The sequence below is a fragment of the Notamacropus eugenii genome, chromosome 7 (genome assembly GCF_028372415.1).
Source record: "Notamacropus eugenii isolate mMacEug1 chromosome 7, mMacEug1.pri_v2, whole genome shotgun sequence".
Classification (NCBI taxonomy): Eukaryota; Metazoa; Chordata; class Mammalia; order Diprotodontia; family Macropodidae; genus Notamacropus; species Notamacropus eugenii.
In genome coordinates, this window is record NC_092878.1 from 104,514,902 (window position 1) to 104,536,718 (window position 21,817).

Consider the following 21,817-nt stretch of genomic DNA (forward strand, 5'->3'; position numbering starts at 1 on the left):
GAGATACAAGGCAAAAGCATTCTGCAAGCATTTGGAAATGTGGGACTATAACTTAATGGAGAGATCAGGGAAAGGTCATAGGATTTAGAGAAGGGCCAAGGCTACAGTCACAAGACATTTGACTTCTACATTTGGAGTCACTTTCATAATAGGATTGGTACTTGAAGCCATGGGAAGAGCTGAGGCTGCCAAGGGAAAAGAATGCTTTATTTCCAGAGAGTTTGTTAGATGAGTTATCACTGTCCTTTCAAATTCTGATTTCTTGTTTCTACCATTTTATAGCTTCTTATTTGGGAAGATTAAAAAAAAAACTTCATTCTATTCTTTTACTTCTTTAAATAGAATTATTATGTTAGAATATAAGTATTATATTATCAATAGGAATATTAATAAAATTTCTTTAAATTTCTTAAATTTTCTGAATTTTGTTGTTGTTGTTGGAGAGAAATTGTAAGAGAATCTTTTTATTTCAAGGGAAAAGTGTAGCGTATTTTCTATCAGGCAAACACCTCAGGCTTGTTTTAGAAAACATGTATAATTACTATTGGAGAAAACCCATTTTATGTAATATGACCTTGGTAAACTTTAGATACTATGTATGATATTTTACCAAGAAAGGTGACTGAGCTTCATACATCTAGAGTTTGGAAGGACCTCAGAAGACTATCCTGCTCATTTTAAAGATGAGGAAACAGACCCAGGAATGTTACAGAATTTGTTAAGGGTCATTTAGGTAACGAGAATCAGAGGTGAGAATGAACTTAGAACTTCTTAATCCAGAGGCACTTAGTACTCTTTCCACTGTACTTTATAGCTTAGTTTTGGGCAAAGTTTTAAAATTGGATAGACAAATGACTGTCTAGGCTGGTTAGATAAATATTTCAGGAGCAAGGAAGATGAACAAATAAACCAACCCCCTCCCTCCCAAACCTTTTTTCTCAGTATCCCATGATTTTGAATTATTTAACTCTTTTGGCTATTATTGTATAACCCAGGTTTCCAACTAAGATTTGGGTGTTATGCTGAATATGCTGTACATGTATGACTCCAGACTGGCAGAGAGAACATTGAGTAGGAATTGACATTTTGGACTTGATGCTTATGTGAGGGGCAAAGTTAGTGCAAAAGCTTTGGAAAACAGATTTTCTTTTTTTGGAGAGTTACATGTGGTCCAGATTATCTTGGAGAGTGACTCCAGATATGGGTGGGGGGAAAAGAGAGAGAAAGAGAGGGACAAAGAGACAGAACAAAATAAAGATAGGGAGAGACAGAGAGAGAGAGACAGAGAGACAGACAGGGATAGGCAGATAAACTTCGGAATTGCAGACATGTAGGGGAAGCTGGCTTCTCAAGATGCCTCTCCAACTTTCCTCTAGAGATTTTGGGAAATTTCACATGGGTGAAAATAGGACTTCTCTCAGCTGAGCCAAAGTCTCATTTTACTCCTATCTAAAGAACTCATTTACTCTGTATTTTCTGGTGTGTCAATCTGTATAATGTCTCTAGTTTCTTTTTGCTATTAACTTAGATGAAGAATTTTATTCAATATTTATAATCTTTTGTGCAACCAGTATTTGGTGGGAAAAAAATTTATATGTATGAGCTTGGGATAACTCTCTCCTCTTAAGAGCAATCAAGGAAATAGCTTTATTGTTTTGAACAATATTGTATCCAGGTCAGCAATATTCAGGGAGCAGATAGATGTAATTCTAGTACATTACCACTGCAAAGAATGGAAAAAAGAACTCCTAGCTTTGTAGTACTCTGGGGGTGAGCTGGGGCTTACTGCCACCTCTCATTTGTCTGGCTTTTCTCCTCTCCAGAGGGGGAAGTCCAGACTTCAGATCACATCTATCAATGACTCTGAGGAACTGCATTTAGACAATCCATGGGGATACATGCTTTTCATGGACAGCACAAACCTTACAGTTGCAATGCACTGGCGTTGGTTTTCAGACTTTATTGTTATGAAATTCTAATATCTTATATGACAGCTTATTTTCTTTATTAAAAGTGAGGATTTTATGTACAGGAAGCTTAGTTTTGATACCACTGACTGAAGGTGTTCTAAAGTTGATTTGATTGCATGGTATAACAAATTACTTATAAACTCATTAAATATATAAATTATAGACTGTATTCCTATGCATTTAAGTGTTCCTTGTAGTTGTTGTAAATGCTATTTTTGTTCATGAATGTTTATTTATTAATGTGCCTATGCATAGCTTTTTGGCAAATAAATCAATTTTGGGAGTTAATACTAAAAAAAAAAGTTGTTGGCATTTTCTTCCTGTCCCACCCACTTGCATGATGGTAGCTATCATCATGTATGACACAGAATTCTTTTGGGGTGATGCACTGATTATACCAGAGTTCAATGAGAATGCCTCACTTCTTTAATCATTTTAATCATATTTACATGTGTTCATTATGCATATTCTACTAAGTGACATAATTAAATTTCAAAAACCCTTTAGGGTATTTTTGAAATCTAAAGTATTTTTCCCCTAGATGTATCATAACAACTGAAAGAGACAAAGAAAAATTGAGATAGTGTTATAAGTCAAGATTATTAGTTTATATGTAATAGATTTGTAATAGTCTTGTTAAGGAAACAAAATTTGAACAAAAATGTTATCTTGATTATATTTTTACATGTACTATCATTCTAAAAGCAATTTTAAATAGAATAGTAAAACATAAAAAATATTATTGCTTTAAATGTCGTTACTTTGCTAGCCTCAAAGATAACATATTTGCAAAATGTAACTAAATATATGCATTCTTCCCCACCCAGCTGACACTTGCTTCCTTAATCCAATTCCTCAATTGGTAATAAAATCCACTTTCAAAATCCATTACTTCTGATTTAGAGTAGACATTTCACTATATGACTGCCCAAAGCTACAAATGTCTTCCTGTGTGTGTGTGTGTGTGTGTGTGTGCGTGTGTGCGCGCTCCCTAAGCACTGATGTGAGACATTTAAGCTTTTGGATAAACAGTAATTGCGTCATATCCTTCTGGTGGGCTTGTGCGAGCTCTTGCGTGAGTTTCACAGTACAGTTGTCCTTCCACAAAGAAATAACCTTTCTGTTTGAGGTTAAGATTACAGTCAGCACACACGAAGCACTCTGGATGCCTGTACTTATCACGTGCCTTCACGACTGCCCCACTGTTAATAAAAACAAAGAAAAAGAAAAAAAATAAATATTATGGGGTAGGGAGAGCCCTACAATTAGGGGAGATTCTCTTTTTATTATAAGGAGAGAAACAACTGGCCTCCAGCTGTAAAGAGAATCATATACAGCTGTGAAACTTGGAAACAGTTGTCAGAAAAGACCCAAGATAACTGTAGCCAGTGATCTATCATTACCCAGGCTGAAGGTTTCTATTTGATATGATCATTGGAATTAATTACACTGAACAGGGATCAACTAATTTATCCTTTTAAAAAATTTTATTTTTTTTAAAAAGCTGAATCTCAGATTGCTAAAGAAATGATTTCTGAAAAGATTGAAAGGATGATGAACCCCCAGTTCTTTAGAAAGTGAGACACTGCTAAGAAAAACACCAAAACACCTTTGGATGAGATTCTATTTCTGGCTAAGAGTGTGTCTGCAACAGAGAAATCTTTGCAAATATACTATATGGGGTAAAGGGAGGGTACTAAACTATTTTTATTCTGCCCTTCCACATGAGATATACAAAATGTACTATTGCAACAAAAAATATTTGCCATGCTCCACTGTGCAAACATTTCACTCAGGTTTTCAGAACAGACATGTTCTTGTTGCCCTGGGAGTAATCACTGCTTTTGTCACCCATGTACTTCTCCTCTCTCTCCTCCCCACCCCACTTGTTACCTTCATTCCCCATGGGTGAAGTAATAGATATTATGTCTGAGAGAGAAGCTTATGGATTCTGATTGATAGGTTATTTAGAGTAGCATCATTGTTCAACATCAGTGGCTACTTTGACATTAAAAATCCATGGAAGAGAATGAACATTTCTGAGGAAACCTAAATCCACTATTATATTTAATACATATGTTCCTTATATGCCTGTGCAAAGGATGATATAGCGTAATTGCCTTAATTTATGGAGTTTATGCAGGAAAATTAAAAGGATGGGGTGGGGAACCTGCAGCCTAAAGGCTACATGTTTCTTCCAGGTCTTTGGATGCCACCTTTTGACTGAGGCCAAGTTTTACAGAACAAATTCTTTTATTAAGAGGATTTGTTCTGTGAAGTTTGGATTTAGTCAAAGAGCTACCCTCGAGGATCAAGAGGGTCATATGTGACCTTGAAGCCACAGGTTCCTCGCCCCCTATGTTAACAAAAGCAGAGTGTTCCTTGAAATAAAATTTATGATTATGAAGCCTGAAGCAAAAAAATCCTTTGGAACCAACTTTTAAAATGAGACTTCATCTCTAAATTACAGTGCAAATAAAAATGATTGATAGACAAATATTCATTTTATACAGTATTTCAAAAACACATTTCACACATAAAAATAAGGTTGTACTCATTTATACAATGATTTTAAATTTCAAGTCACATATCATGAATGTAGAAGGAGTACAGCAATAGAGTGGATAGACCCCGTCTTGGAGTTAGAAAAACCAAAGTTAAAGTCCCATATTTGATACCTACTGGCTGTGTGACCCTGGGCAAGTCACTTAGTCCCTCAAGATCCTAGGAAATTCTCTAAGATTAGAAGCTGTAGGACAATTGCTGATTTGCTTTGGTAGAAGGAATTTCCTCACAAACAGCTCTCTATACCAGTGAAATTAGAGGTCTAGAGCAAAGTAAAACAAAATAAAGCAAAAAATCCAAACTAAAACCCAACCCAGCCCAACTCTACAAACCTAATAAAATATATTTGTTTCCCTTCATACTTCCATATACTTGAATACTTTGAATGAACTATAATTTCACTGGTTACTGTATGTCCTCCACTGATGCAGATAGCAACACTCCAAATCTCTTATGGGTTGCCTTGGCCAAACCCCAAAACAAACAAAAAATCCCAAATGCTTGATGGCCACAGCCTTTATTTAGGTGATCAGTTTTGGAGAACGTGGCCAGTCTGCTCTTCAGATGAGCACAATTTTATCCTGAACTTGCTGTGAATCCTGTCATAGCTTCTTTTCTGCTGATATGTAGCCTTCAAGAGCCAAGGGTCACCTCCATGACAGGATGAACCATCAGAGGAAGGTTGTAGTGGAAATACTTGGATATGCACATTACAAATTCATAAGGAAGCTAGGTGGTGAAGTGAATAGAATGCATAGAGTGCCTGACCTAGAGACAATGAGACCTGAGTTCAAATCCAGCCTTCGCTACTTCCTAGCTGTGTGACCCTGGGAAAATCACCTAAACTCTGCTTCAGTGTCCTTAACAGTAAAATTGGGATAATAATAGCATCTATCTCCCAAAGTGGTCATGAGGATAAACTAAGATAATATTTATGGAATACTTTGCAAACCTTCAGGTATTATGTAGATATTAGCTATCACTATTTTCATATAAGGCAGAAAAAAGTAAGAATTCCTCAAAACTCAGGTAAGTCCTTTCTTGGTGAAGATACATCCAGGTCAAAAAAGGGGACTTACACAATGCCACTTCCACATTTGTCACATAGGGGCATCTTTTGTCCACTCCCGAGGCCGGCATGAGCTTTTGTGACAGGGGCTCTTACACTCCTTGTCCCAGCGGGACGGTCATCTGAAAAAACAAAGTATTCCCGTTTATGGTATAGGAGCAGCTGTCCAAATTCTTTGCTGAAAATACTAGTTGCTATTTTTTAAAAAAAACATTTTATTTTTGGTTCCAAATTCTCTCTCTCCCTCTAGCCCTTTCCCCATGTGTTGAGAAAGTGAGGAATACAATATCCATTATACATATGAAGCCATGCAAAACATATTTTCACATTAGCTATGTTGTGGCGGGGGAGAGCAAGAAAAAATAAAATCAAAGAAAACATGTTTCAGTCTCTGATCAGAGTTCATCAGTTCTCTCCGGAGGTGGATAGCATTATTTACCATGGATCCTTGGGAATTATTTTGGCTCATTGTCTTGATCAGAATAGCTAAGTCTTTCACAGATGATTATTGTTACATTATTACTGTGACTGTGTACAATGTTCTAGTTCTACTTGTTGCACTTTGCATTGGTTCATACAAGACTTCCCAGATTTTTCTGAAACTTTTCCATTCATCATTTTCTTGTAGCAGAACAATTCTATCACAACCACATACTACTTGATGGACATCTCCTCAATTTCTAATTCTTTGTTCCCACAAAAAGAGCTGCTGAAAATAGTTTTGTACATGTGGGTCCTTCTCCTTTTTTTCTTTGCTATCTTTGAGATACAGATGAAGTAGCAATATTGCTGGGTCAAAAGGTATACATAGTTTGTATAGACATTTAAGTATAGTTCTGAATTGTTCTCTGTAATGACTGAACCAGTTCACAATCAGGTGTTATTTCTGAGGTGAGTACTTTAATCTAAAGAATTCCTGTTTTGTGCATATACTCTTGTTTCTAAACTACATGCAACCATGCAGAATAGCTTGTTCTCTAAATTTAGGCAGAGAGACAGATAAGCATACGTATCCAGAGAATTAATTTAATCTGTATGAGTGGAGAATATGGGGGAATCATAAGGACTAGAATAAGTCATAGAGTCATAGAACAAATCAAGGCTTAGTCTTTCTCCACGGACATTTTAAGTCTGTATTAACAATACAGTTGAATAAAAAATCATCCCTTTTGCAAGTCCTCTTCTGCTTTTGTATCCCTACCTGAAGACCCAGTTCTTAGCTGATTTTTAGAAAGGATCTGATACTCTAATTTATATGTTAACAGATTGATAAGGCATTGTGACCTCAAAATGACTTCTCCTAAAGGAGTAGATCTCTAATTTTGGAAATTCAAGCATTGTGGAAGGCAAGGGGAGATATTTCAGGGCAGGAGACTTCCTCAATACCCTTCACCTTGTGGATTCCCTCCTACTTTATCTATTTCCTAGGTATGGTATGGAGCATAGGTTTTATTTAACACAATATGGTCATTTAACACAAAATTGTCATTCTTCTACCATCCCTTTATTGACCTACCCTCCCTTTATTGAAGTAGGCTTTCCATAACTATCCATTGACTAACTGATTAAGGACACCGTTATCCATAAGAACAGAGCTGGAGATAAAACTGAGCTTCCCCATTTGAAAAATTATCTGCTTTGTACCTATTGGGTTTCTATATAGAACATTTTATAATAGTTTTCTTTGAAAAAATCAGACTTACATCTCTGGTTCTTCTAAGCAATCATTACTTGAGACCTTATGAAGCATATTTTTTCCCTAATAGCTACAAGTCTTTTATATAAATAGGAAACTGTTTTTTTTTTGAAATATGATTCTGAACTTCACAGAATGTATTATTCATAGAGTTAGCTTAAATTGAAAAAAAAAATTGCCAAATATTTATAAAATGCAAGACACTAGGCTAGGACCCCAAATTAAAAAGCGACTTATAGGGTTTTGAGAGGAATTTATAAAGACACCAATAAATATAATAAATATAAAATAAAAATAAGCTAATAGGGACAAAAGAGATCTTAATGGAATGCTCCAGGAAATAATTTTCACCTGGGAGCATCAGAAGATGCTTCGTGGAGGAGGAGACACCCAAGATGCACCTTGAAGAAAGAGGCCTTTGTCCAGTGATGATGAGGAACTTGGGAACATACTTAGAAGTGGGAGAGTTCAGGAAAAGATCCAGAAACACTTATTGTTCAGTCTGACTGGAGTACAGAAATCATGGTGGGGGGGCAGTAATGTGATTTGAGGATGGAAAAGAAAGTTAGGGACAGATAGTAGAAGGGCTTTAAATGACATTTCTATTTTATCCATTTGGTCAGAGGTTCTTAAACTGGGATCTGTGAATTTAAAGAATATATATAAATGTATTTAAATGCAATTGGTTTCCTTTGTTTTCCTCTAGGATCATTATATTTAAATTATATTATTATTTTTAATTATATACATTTAAAAACACTATTCTGAGAAAAGGCCCATAGGTTTTACCAGGGTCTCTGAGCTAGAGGAAGCCTGGTGTAGTAAATAGAGAGCCTGGTTGAGAGTCAGGAAGATGTAGCTTCAGGTTCTCCTTGTGAGGTTTTGTGATTTTGAGCACTTCATTTAAACTCTGAGAACCCTAGACCACTCTCTTAAGACTGTAAATTATAGAGTAGTTGCAGAACTGTATTGGTAGAGGGAGTGTCCTCATCATTGACAAAAAATTCACAGGTCTACCCAAAAAAAAGTAGAGAGACACTGAGGTCTTTTTAGCAGGGAAATGACATTATCAAAGAAAGAATGTCTTAGAAAAAAATCAGATTTGGATTTCCCTTAGTTGTTGATTGAAATGGATGCGTAAACATTCATTGCCTATACGTTTCTGTTTTTGCTAACTTCTCCCATGACTGACTATGACCAACAGCAGATATACAGGCATATAAACGTTTGCTCACCAGAGTCATCCACTAAATCCTGGAGCACTCTGAAAGAACCTGATTGGCGAGGCTGAGTAGGTCCATCTCGATTGTCATGAAGCATCCTATATACGTCTGACTGGGGAGGCACAGAGGCTGTTGATTCACTAAAGAAACAAAAGGAATTGAGGTAAAGGAAGGCATTAGGCATCTGTAACAGCACATCCATAGGGATGCTTTAATAGAATGACCATCATAACACTAATAATCCTTGAATAGCATATATTAATCATCATCTTCTAAGTAAACCTACATCAGCAGAAAAATATGATATGACCATGTAACTTACCTTAATAAGGTCAGCCGATAACAACTTACTCACTCCTCCTGAAGTTTTGGAGATCAGACATTGTCAGAAAGGTTTTATTACTGGGAAATGTCATGATGGAGGCATAAAAATCTGCAAATTCATCAGCAAAATTCTGACCATATTTCAGATCATGATGTAAATGATTGAAAGCTTTCAAAAACTGATAGAATCTGAGCTCTGGAAAGACCTTAGAGCTTATCTAGTCTAAGCTCTCTTCCAATAAGGAGATAGGATGATGTAGTAGAGAAAATAATAGATTGGATGTCAGAAGACTTAAAATTGGACCAGCGATGTTACTTCTTTTGATCTCAGTAACAACTTTTGGTCTCAGATTCTTCTCTTTCATAATTAGGCTAGATGATCTCTAAGACTTTTAACTTAATTAGACCTATTGGTCCTTTCTACAACATCCTTGACAGAGAGACATCCAATTAATGTTTGAACATTTCCAATGATCGGGAACTCATTATCTACCAAGACTTGCTATTCTAGTTTGGATAGTTCCAACTGTTAGAAAATTCTTTCTTGTGGTAAACTACAAACTGCCTCTTTGTGGCTTTAATTTCATAAACATTCATTACTATGTGTAGATCACTATTCAAGCTAATGTGAATATAATCAGGGGTTTCCTAGTAAATATTTAACAATCGGCTTTCTGAAGAAAAAAAACACCCACAACATCCTTTAATCTTCATTATTAACATCTTCTCCATTGCTTTCTTAAATCTAGACAATCAACAAGACAATATATCAAACCCTGATTTGTCTTCTGAGATATAAATGCTCACTCTGAAATAGATCTGGCTCCTGCATTCCCCTTGATACAAAGAAGAAATCAGGCACAGTTCCCTCCCTCAAAGAACTTAAAGATCCATTACAAGAGATAAGCCATGTACAAAAATAGCTGCAAATCAAATGGCAAAATGAGGTCATAAGTGAGTTCTCTAAAAAGTCCCATGAAAAAAATTTTAAAGGGAATATCACTTGGTGGAACCAGGAATGCTTCATGGAGGTAGGGAGTTGTGACTTAGGCACTGAAAGAAAGGGAAAGATGTCAACAAGAAGAAAGGGAGCAGGACAGGGAGTATCTTCTAGGTATAGGGGAGAGCATGAATATAGAAATAGGAGAGGGCGGAATGGAATGGAGAGTAGTCTAGTTGGTGGGATGTGGAGTATGAGATAGGGCCTCACATTGCAGGCTAAGAAATTTAAACTTTATTTAGGCAAGAAGTTACCAAATGCTTTAGAGCAGGGCAAAGATGTTGTCAAAGTAGTCCATTAGAAAAGTGACTTGGGTGTATGAAAGATGGATTGAATAGAGGAAAAACTGGAACATGAAGAAGATTGAGGAGGTTATTTGAATCATTCAGAAGTGGTGAGGACCTATATTAGGGTGAAGGCAGTGGGGAAAAACTGGAATGGATTTGAGAGATTTCTCTAAAGTGGAGCCAATAGCACTTAAAACTCATGGGGTATGAGTGGGGTGGAGTTGGCTAGGTAGAAGGGGAAATCATTCACTGGTCCTAATTTTGTCCCCCAGAACGACAGCTTCTCAGAATGAAGTGTACACCTCTGTTCAGAGAAAGGTCTAAGTAAAGGCAAGAGAAATGAATGCCACCACACTGCTCTTTCCATTTAGGACAAACATTTTAAACAATCCTTCATGGAAAATTAAACTAAAGAGAGACTGTGGGCAAAATCAAACAGGCTGGATGTTCTTTTGCGATTCTGAATTGCCACACTTAAAGAGCAAATAGATAAAGTGATTTCATTCACCTATAGCATCATGACCTTATCCAAATCCCAGAACCGTAATGCCCATGTGACTACCACAAACAATTACAACCCTTTGTGACAGACTAATTATGTACAAAAGAACATTATTTAATGTTTTAGGTCTTGGATCTCTGGGCTGTCTGTTAAGAAGAGAAAAATAGGTATTGCTCCACTTAGAAAATCTGGTATGTTTAATTTCCCAGTTTTTCAAAGAGATTCTCATGATTTCTCCTTCAAGTGTAACTTTCTAATTTGTTTTTATGGAGGTATATTTTACATTAATGCAACTTGTATTGTTTGAATATCTTTACTTTTCACCATTTATATCCATGACAGTGATTGTTATTTAGAATCCTGTTCGTAAATATTTCTGTGACAAGCAAAAATGAAAAAAAAATACAGCATTAGCAATCATCTCAGGAAAGCTTGGCTAGCTGTGCACAATTTTTTTTTTAAATTATGCCGCTCATTGATAGTAATACTTTGTAAAATGACATGAAGTTAAATTCTGTTCTGATTAGGGTCACCTGTCATTAGAAAAAAGCAGCATCCTCTAGAAGCCATGAAGCTGTTAGCTAGAAAAATATTGTAAAAAGATTTTGCTTTGAAATAGGCGTAAAAGCTCTTAACTAAAAAGCCAGGCAGCTAGTACAGGGGCAGGCAGGACAATGTCTTGACTCTACTGTGTGCCTTCCAATCATTGGCCTAAAAAAATGTCTGTTAAGCATTATGTTTTAGCTTTATCTTTATTATTTCTCACAATTATCTTTCAATTTTGGAAAACTCACACAAGTCAATGTTAAAACACACCATGACATGTGACATCTTTCATGCATTTTAGCTAGTGTGCTCGTAGTCCATGCAGCCAGTGATTACCTCATTGGGGGTGTTTCCCCCAGGGCTGTAGAAACCTGACCCTGCAGGGTTTCCATAATATTGTCATCTGAATACAACTGCATGGGTGTATTAAACTGAGCATGAACAATCTTCACACCAGGAAGTTCCATTTCCAAGGGAATGTTAGGGGCCATCTTGGCAGCAACTTTCAAGTCACCTGGGCAAATAGTGCTAATGGTACTGACAGATGAAGGGGTGCTACGTCCACTGCCACAATCAATGCCGGAGGGAGTGCTGCATCCACTGTGTTAATAATAACCCGTTACAGAAAGATGACCCAGGAAATCAGGGTATACAAACACAAGGTAAAATAAAGAACATATGCAAAGAGGTTAAACAGGATTGAAAAGAGAAGAAAAGAGGTGAATTACAGCAAAAACCAGAGAAGCAAAAGGATATCGATTCCAGCCCAACGTGAACTTTTTATTTCAAAGGACAGGGGCAATAAGAAGGAATAATAAAAAAACCCCATGCCTTTAATTTGACTGAAAAATGAAAGTAAGTTAAATCAGAGAATACTACTAGCACATCTTTTTATACTGCCTCCCTATGAAATATGTTAGTTGAAAGTTCCAGGAACTTAGGAGAATTTTTGGGGGGGGGTGGTGGAGATCTGTGATTTCTTCAGTTTGAGACACTTCCAGTGTGGAAATTCCCTCCACAGATGCAAATCTGTTACTCATCTGTGAATTGCTGGCTTTGAAAGTTGACTGGCAGTGAAAGGTTATAACTTGCCCATGGTCACACAGCCAGTATGTATCAGAAGCAAGATTTGAACTCAAGTCTTCCCAAACAAACTTCTCAGAACGAAGTGTACATCTCTGCTCAGAGAAGAGTCTAAGTAAAGACAACAGAAACGAATGCCACCACACTGCTCTTTCCATTTAGGACAAACATTTTAAACAATCTTTCATGGAAAATTAAACTAAAGAGAGATTGTAGGCAAGATCAAACAGGCTGGATATTCTTTTGCGATTCTGAATTGCCACACTTAAAGAGCAAATAGATAAATTTTCACAAATAGTTACTAAGCACAGTAGGCAAGAGTAACTGTTTAAGTGTTTTAGATTTGGATCTGTGATTTAAAGAAAGAAAGGAAAGAAAGTTGTCCCCTAGTTGGGCAAGTCTGATGCAGTTAGGTTGTTAGTTTCTGAATTTTAGGATGTTCTCAAGTAATATTTGTCTCTGGTGTCTTTTAAACCTTTTGTCTCTGGTAAAGCTATATTTTTAAACTTACAAAATATAGTTTTATTTGCTATTGTTTTACAATTTTTTTTTTTACTTAGGTTCTTTTAACAAAGACAATGTCTCATGGCAAGAGTTTTGTAAAAATACGGTTTTGTTTGCTTACTGTTTTGCAATTTTTAAAAAAGATCTTTAAACAAAGACTTGATGTCTCGTAACTGAAGCCTCATGTTTCGAAAAGCACAACTGTGTTAATAATTTAAGAAATTACCCTGGAGAACCTTTATAAAAATCAGATAACTGGCTAAGCTCACTGACTTTCATGTAGGTAGTCAGTTTTGTAACTTGAGACCGTGCGCTTAGCCAAAAGCTTCTTCTGCCAATGTTAAATTTTTTTTTTTTTTGCAATTACTTCTTGACTATTAGGGACTTGTACAGAAGAAAATCCCCATTCCTATAGGATGTCAGCAGGCTCCCATCTTCTAATTTCTTATAAAGGGTCAAACGTTCCAGCCTGGATGACCCAAACTTTCCTTTCCTATGTCTGGAATCCCATGACTGAATTTTGGGGAGACATAATATGAGATATCACCATCCTCAACCATGGAAAGAATTTTAAGGCTTTTCAGTTGAAGATACAGTGTCATTTCCCAGAGAGTCTCACTATCAGAGATAGAACCAGAAGGTTTCAAGTTGGTAGGGATTGTGGAGATTGCCACTCCCCTTCACCCATTTCACAGATTAGATAAGTAACTTCAAGGGAAGGAAGGCAGTAGTAAATAGTACAGCCAGAATTTAAACTCAGGTTTTCTAATTCAAAATCCAATTCTTTTGCCATGATATCACACTTCTGAGGACTCATATCATAGGATCATAGAGTCATAAATTTAAAGTTGGAAGAGACTTTTAAAAACCATCTAAGTCCAATTTCCTCCTTTTACATATGAGGAACCCAGAGAAGTTAAGTAACCACTTGGATGGTAACCAAGTCAGGATCTGAACCCAGCACCTCTAACACTTCCCCCTCCTCCCATATGGTACTCTCTCCACTGTACTGTGCTGAGTGATTTCCTTTACATATGTGTTTTTTCTTACATGACATTTATGCAGGATCATCTAATTTGAAACAAATACAAATCAATAGAAAACAGCTGTTTAACTCATTAATTTACATTCAGTAAGCATTTGTTAAGTGCTGGTTGTGTGCTACTTCCAGAAAGAGTCTGATAAATTTGAAAACAAGGAGGCAATCTCACATTCAATCATCAATCAATTAAGATTTATTAGTCATCTACTGTGTGCCAGGTACTGAGCTAAGCATTGGTTATTCTCCAGAACCAGGTAAGAAGTGGAACAAAAGGCCAGCCCGAACCTGTATACCACTGGCATAAAGCAACATGACAGGTGCCTTTTGAAGCAAAGCATCGATGGGTACATTTTATGAAGAAAAAGATCCTATTGAAGGATCAAAAGGAAGTCTATTCACAGAAGCAGCGATCAGTATACCATTAATATAAATATCTCTGTGCTCAATGGAATGCATATGCTTCAAATATCTCACAATCAATATTCTCCCAGGGACTATGTTAGGAGCTTTTGATATCTCTGCTAACTTTAGAGCAATTAGGATACTGCTCAATTTCAGCCAACAATATATAAAGTGAAAAAGAAATGTTCAGGTTCATTAGAGTAATGCTAATAATCTGGAAATGTAATTTAGACGTATTCATTTTGTAAAGACATTAAATTTTATAGTGGAATGAGGTGTGTCGGAGGAGTCCACGGACTGAAGTTTTTGTTTCAGTTGTAATATTCATTAGCTGTGTTACTTTAAGGAAGTTATTTAAACTCCCAACACCTCAGTTTTCTCATCTGTAAAATGATGATAATTATATTATCGAAAGAATCAATAATATAATGATTAACATTAACAGAAAGGTGACATGACATGGTGGATGGACAGCTATCTTTGGAGTCAAAGTCTTTCCTCTGACACATACTGACTGGTGACCTTGAGTGGACAAGTCACTTAATTTCTCAGTACCCCAGACAATTTTCTAAGGATACAAGTTGTGCAATAGTTGTTAATCTGCATTGGGAGGGAAAACTTCCTTCCAAAGACTTTCCTTTACTGATGAAATCACAAGTCCAATGTAAAAATTATAATGAATAATCATGATTCTTAAATGTTTACAGTGAACAGGACAATATACTACACACGAAGAAAGAAATATAAATAAGTTGGGAACTATGACCTCAATTTTATCTTTTTTTATAGGTTAAATTAGAAAGGTAATGAATAATTCTTTCATTTACTCTATGTAGTGACAGGTAAAAACTAGACTGGCAAAATTGTTGATGAATGCACTGACCTCCCCAAACCCAAATGGTTCTGTGTACCTGGGGCTGGCTCAATACTGAACAAATAACAGGACTGATATTTCCAAACCCCTCCAGCCTGAGCTGACTCACTAGAGGAGCTGGGGTAGATTTTCTACGTGGTCTGATTCAGTCATGGCTGTATTGACTTGGCCATCACGGAGTGAAACCCTAGCTTGTGAAATTGTTAGCTACGGTTGCTTGAAACAGTTGTTTTAACCCCGGGAAGATCTGGCTCCAAACAGTGAACTAATTATACTTTCACCAAGAATAGTTTGGGATGACAGCTCTGTTAGCTTCTCCTAAGCTGAAAAGGCTGTGAAAATCCTTTAAAGTCATATTTACATGAACCAAGAAATCTAGGAATTGAACAGATATGTTCCAAAACTTGTGACTTTTTACTGACTCTTCTCCTATGCCTGCATTCCTCTTCCTTTTCATCTCTGCCTTTTGGATTCCTTCAAATCTCAGCTAAAATTCACCTAGTACAAGAAGCCTTTCTAGATTCCTTGTTAATTCCAGTGCCTTCCCTTTGTTAGTTATTCCCAGTCTATGCTGTACATAATTTATTTCTAGACTTTCCCATTAGTTTGGGAGCTCCTAGAGAGCAGGAACTGTTTTTTGTTTTTTTTGTTTTTGTTTTTTACCTCTCTTTGTATCTCAGTACAGTGACTGGTGCATAGTAGGTGCTTAATAAATGTATATTGACTGACTAATTTATATGAGATGAGAATGGAGATGGGATGGGGATAGGGCTAGTATTGCAAATTTTGCCAGCCAAATAGAGTCATTGCAACTTATTGAAAAGTCTTTCAGACAAACAAATTCAAAAAGTAAAAGAACTCTGGTCTATGACAATGACTGATAAAGAGGTACACTACCTCCCTCCTAACATCCATGCTTAGGGTAATGATGATGGTGGTGGGAAATTGGCCTTCAATATTTCTGGGTGTGCCCATGAAAACATAAGGAACACCTCATGAGCTGGAAAAATATGTAGCAATGAGTCTTCTCTACTCTAGGAAGAGGGAGAGCTAGCTTCCTTGGGATGCCTTTTGAGATTCCTCTGGAAGTAGCCATTCAAAAATATTTGTCCCTGCATAAATTTATATAAATGCAATAATATATATTTAATACACAATACTTACATATTTGTGTTAGGACAAAGATTATATTGTAATAGATGTTTATATAAATATAAGATATTATCTATTTAATATATAACCTTTATATAAAATATATTAAATAGGTAATATATCAATATAACATGTAATATAAATATAATATGGAAATATATATTGTGTTATATATCTCTGTATGTGTATATGTCTACATATATGTGTCTATATACAAAGAATGGGAGAATTGTTGGGATGGGGAGAACCTACAGGATCATTTTAAAAATTGATTGGTTCATGTAGAGATAGTCTTAGATATTCTTGGATTGAGGACCTAAGGATATAAGAAGCAGTATGGACTAGGAAAAAGAGTTCTGAACTTAGGAGCAAAATGGGTTTGAATACCACTATGGACACTCAGCTTTGTGACCATCAGAAAGTCACTTAATTTTCCTAACACTCAATTTCATCACCTGTAAAATGGCATAATAATTCCAGTAGGATTTGCTTCACAGAATTATTGTGAAAATTGCATGAAATTCAATACATTAAAGCAGGATAAATACCAGATACTATATGATATTAAAATTGTAATATAATAATTCTCACCATTAATTAATTCATGTGATATCATATAATAATATAATAAGGTCAATGTTTTATAATAGCTGGTATTTATAGTGTATTCTTATAAATTATATATGATAAATTACAAAAGTTGAAACATTGCTTTGTATGGAATTTAATTGATCATATTAGCATATGCTACTACATATATTAGTCTGTAGCATATCTTTAGTATATGCTATGGAAATTTAATTTGTAGATTATGGGAAAAAGCATTAAACCATAAGAAACAGCAAAATACAATTTATTATAGTCACAGAGAAGTACCTATAATTTAAACCTGGGGAGAGAACTAAGGACAGATGAGATATTTGTGAGGATTACAACCTTGTAACTGTAGAAATGTGAGAATGTGAAATTTATACAATTGCTTAGTTTAATGTTTAAAATAAAGTACAAGATGGGGGGCACATCCATGATGAATTTCTTGAGTCTATTACCTTAATAAAGCTAAATGTGCATAGGCATTTAATAAGGGCATGGTATTATGCAACCATAGCAAAGTTATGTTTCATTTTAATGGGCTATCGGTTATGCTAACTTCAAAATAAATCCAATAAACGAGTCTTGACAAATAAATTAAGGAAACTCAGAGGATCATAGACTGAGAAGTTAATAATAATAATAACTAACATTATATACTGTTTTAAGTTTTCCAAAATATTTTACAAGTATTACCTCATTTTATCCTCACAAAAATCTTGGGAATTTGATATGATTATTCACATTTGTCAGATGAGTTAACTGAGGCAGACTGAAGTTAAGTGATTCGCCCAGGGACATACAGCTAGTAAGAGGCCTGCTGCAAAATTTGAACTCAGGTCCTCTTGTCTCCAGGTGCAGTATGCTAACCACTGCACCACCCAGCTGCCTCAAAGATCATCTACTCCAGTTCTTTTATTTTACTGATGAGGAAGCTGAGTCAGATACAGGCCAAATGTCTTGCCCAAGGTCACCCAGGTCATAAGTAACAGAGCTGAGAGGACACACTTAGTCTATGCTCTTTTTACTACAGAACCACTACCATGTTGTTGGAAGACTGATTTAAATGTACTATGTTTCTATTTTAATGAATTATATTAGTTGTCATCTATAGGGATGGGTAGGGAGAAGGGAGAACAACCAGATATGGAAAAGGGCTTGGCAGAAGTGAGTTCAGGAAACAGGGAGACAGAGGAAAGGGGACAAAGAAGAATGGTGAAGACAAACGGGGAATCAGGAAAATTGAGAAAGCATGGGGAGAAGACAATGGGTCCTATTCTCCACAGTCACTGCATTAGGGTCTCTCCAATTTCATTTGCCTAGAATAGATCATTTCTATCCTCTTTCCCTCAGTGGTGTTTTAACCTGGGTTGGAAAAATCCATCTTCCTCTTTGAGGAGGTAGTGGGTCCCTGACAGTAGTCACAGAGGTTCCATGGTATCATGGAACCAGTCAAGACTACTTAAGACCTATTTCTGGCTGCTTGGTAAAGCAATTGAGAGGAAAGAGACTAGACCATGAGAGTCATGCTTCTCAAGGTCTTAACATAGGAGCTGTTGGTTTCCATTTTGGATATAGTTTGAAAAGACTGTATCAGCTGTAGACAGTCCATTTCACTGTTTGATAGACATCTCTGTCAAGGCATTCAGCCAGTCCTGCTAATGTCAAAATCACTTTACCATTTCTTCTAATTCCAATCCAATTACTTAGAAGTATATGCCCCTAATCATTTCACTATTCCTTGTCTTGAGCCTCTCCTACCATCTACTTTTCAGTTCAGCAATCCATTGCAAACACTAATTAGATATGTATTAAAATGTGCAAAGCATTGTGGTTGCTTAGATGATCCAGAAGATAGCTTTCTAAAGCAGGTGCTAGAGTTGGTAGGCCTGTGCCAAAGGCCTCCCTTGAGGTGCGTGTGCCTGTAAGAATTAGGGATTGAGGTGATATGGTTAGAAGGTTTGGAAATTGGTGGGCTTATATTTATAATGGTACAAAAGTCCTTCTTACTGAATACTACCTGACTTCTTACAACTTTCAGAGATGTTTCTCTTTTCGTTTTTGGCTAGGCTTTGCTGCCCTAGTGCCATGCATATTGTATGACTCAGAAGGTCAAAGTATTCTGGATACAGTCTCCAAATGAACAAGTGCATTAGTTAAAAATATCTATGTTGATAGCTGTAAATTTCACAGCTTCATAAATGTCAGTATTGACTTTTGAAATGGGAGGTTATGCTAGTTTTTAAAGCAAGCATTTTTTCCCCTTTAAATAAGCTTAAAAATGAGCCCATGTCACTCAAAGGCAATATCAGACATCCTAAATTCACACTTCTTGGTAATTAGTAAGAATTCGTTAAAATAAGCATGCATTCGCTAGTGCACACTGGTAAAGCTTATGACCTGCTTCGGCCTGGGAGTATGAAAGGTTTGGGCCGAGTATTGTGCTTGTGTTCGAAGTAGTTCGCATCCTGTAAAAACAAAGGATTAAAATACAACACCACAAACAAAATCAACAAAAATTAATTTTAAGATGCAATCAAGTAAACACAAATATTATCTATTATCTCCGAAACTGTATGCTTGAAATACCTATCTGCTATTAAAATTATAAATACTGAAGAGAAATTGTGAATTTGTTATGACTGTGGGAAGGATGATGGTCTCGCTGCCGTTTCTTCATCCCATTCAGATGTTCATGGGTACAGTTGCATTGGCCACCTGAACAACAGAGCAGTGCTTTGGACGAATATGTATTCAAGTATCTGATCTGACCTGACTTTTTCAGGAAGAATATCTATTCAAGTATCTGATCTGATATGTCTTCTTCAGGAAAAGAAAAAAAATCAAACATCAAGAGCTGGACTTTTAGGTGCAAACGAAACAGTAATGTCACCATCAAAAACATCATGGACAGAAGCTGAGTCAATACTTACCTTTGAGGTGAGCTAGGAATAAGACCCCGTAGCTGTCCATGCAGTGCATCTTGAATATTGCCTGAGGAGTAGAGCCCAATTGGAGAATTATAGGAGGAGCTCACTACTTGCCTTTTGTCATCGATATTTGCTGCGGCAACAAAAGGCTGTGCCCTTCTGTTGTGAGCGGTACCAATAGGCTTGAATTCCTGTACGTGTTGGGCAGACAAAATACACAGAGCCACAGATACATAAAGAAGCAGTTAATGTGCAAAAAATTGATTAGCCCCATGCTTGTTAATCTTGGCATCTTTAATATTCACTATAGCATTCATGGACTGATTCAAGAAACAACTAGGTATCAAAAGATTCTGTAATTTTCCATAGAATTTCATCTGGTAAATGGAAAAATCCAGTGTCACTTAGACACCTAATGGCTAGAGGACAAAAGAAGTGATGTGGGTACAAAAATCATTCAGGTGCTGTGTTGAACTTTTTTCATATGTACAATTCTAAGGAAATTCTGCGTGAATAATTTGCTGTCAGAAAGGGCAATGTGTCCTAGACCCCATGATCACTCTTATATGTAAAAACCCAGTGTCAAGCCACTTAACTCATGGAAAACCAACTGGCAGAAACTGAAGTATTTTTTTAAACCAATTTAGGCAGGAAAAAAATTGTTGGATTTAGAGTCTGAGTATTTGGTTGGAATTCTGGCTCTGACTCTATCCATGTGTCCCAAGGTTAGTCAACTCTGGGTCTCAGTTTCCTCATTTGTATAAAGCATTGGACCTACTAAGCCCCTTTCTAGCTCTAGCTTTATGATTCTCTAAACTATCATTAATTATGAACCATTTAAATTCATTAAATGCCTTATTCGAAATAAGAAGACTCAGCTTCCTGGACACTTAATAGAATAAATTCAAATTCTTAATTCAAAATAATTGATATTTCCTCTAGTGGTGTTAAGTTGGAGGTGAAGGTGGAGAGAAATGGGAAAATCTAAATTAATGTCTCAACAACAGCCCTCTGTTCTTACGCCTAAGGAAATTATAGTTTCCTGTGCTCCCTTTTTAAAGCTGCTTTGCCTTTTGGCTCTACCTTGGAACATTTTTTGAGAAATACTGCACTTCTATTGTAGTGCCTGAAGGACTGTATTTCAGAGATAGCTGTGACTTTGCCACATTACTGAGGGAGTTTCCCACAATGCATCAGTCTTTAAACAAAGAAACAGATGGGTCTTGCTTTGACAATTCCATAATTGGGCTTTGAGTTGGAATCATTTTCTCAAAGGAGTAGTTTGATTTGTGGGGGCTTATTCTTTTTTCCTTTGAGAGCCATATTGTTGTTATTTTCCTTCAGACAAGGAAATCATTAAACCCAAAGGGAATGCTACGCTGGAGGGGGGCCAGTTCCCATGACTAAATCTTCCCATTCTGGCAAAATTAACAAGATAAATCTTTACAAAAATATTTTCATTCATACATTTTAAATGAACAGTAACTAAATCTACTTCTGTGCTGATTTTATGTTGCAAAGAGTTGTAGAAGTCTGACAAATATTTGGAAAAAATATGTGATTGATTCAAAGTGGGACATTTTATCATGGGAGAAAAGTTACTTTACTGTCACATTAAGCTGCAGTGGAACTCTTAAGCAAGTTGCATTCTCCCTTTTGCTGTGGGAGGCTCTGAAAACTCCCAGACTTTCAGACAGCTGTGGGTGGGATGGTGACTATCTACTGGAAATGAGAGGTTCCCTTCCCTGAGCTAAACTCTGCTAGCTCTGAAAATGCCATGGATGTAACCCTGAGAAGAGGGATAAGAACAGAGTTGGCTATTTCTGAATGTCCCCTGCACATCTTGACAAGATACTTTCTGTATATTTAGGAGGCCAGTTTCATGATTCCAGTAACTAACTCAATACAGTGGGGAGTTCAGTTTTAAGTTAAACCTCTTTGAGGACTTGGAATGAACTATTTTTTGCTTCTGATTTTGTCTCCCTATGATCTAGTATGGTGACTTGAACTTTTCTTTTTGGTCTGTACCTATTAATTCAACTAGGCACAGAGCTTCC

General features: G+C 36.4%; 1 protein-coding gene across 3 annotated transcripts in view; it reads right to left on the bottom strand.

The window, feature by feature from the left end:
• Positions 1 to 1,945: 1,945 nt before the first annotated feature.
• PDLIM3 (PDZ and LIM domain 3) overlaps positions 1,946 to 21,817 on the bottom strand; it is a 56,920-nt gene continuing 37,048 nt past the window's right edge. The window contains exons 4-8 of one of the 3 annotated variants that reach the window (XM_072622622.1): positions 19,231 to 19,298; positions 11,519 to 11,782; positions 8,536 to 8,663; positions 5,615 to 5,726; positions 1,946 to 3,172 (exon numbers count right to left, since the gene is read on the bottom strand). In XM_072622622.1, the coding sequence (XP_072478723.1) occupies positions 2,983 to 3,172; positions 5,615 to 5,726; positions 8,536 to 8,663; positions 11,519 to 11,782; positions 19,231 to 19,298 (762 nt within the window). In that variant the 3' untranslated portion in view covers positions 1,946 to 2,982. Of the gene's footprint in view, positions 3,173 to 5,614; positions 5,727 to 8,535; positions 8,664 to 11,518; positions 11,783 to 19,230; positions 19,299 to 19,763; positions 19,952 to 21,817 lie in introns of all 3 variants that reach the window. The other 2 variants (XM_072622623.1, XM_072622624.1) reach the window with 2 other exon arrangements.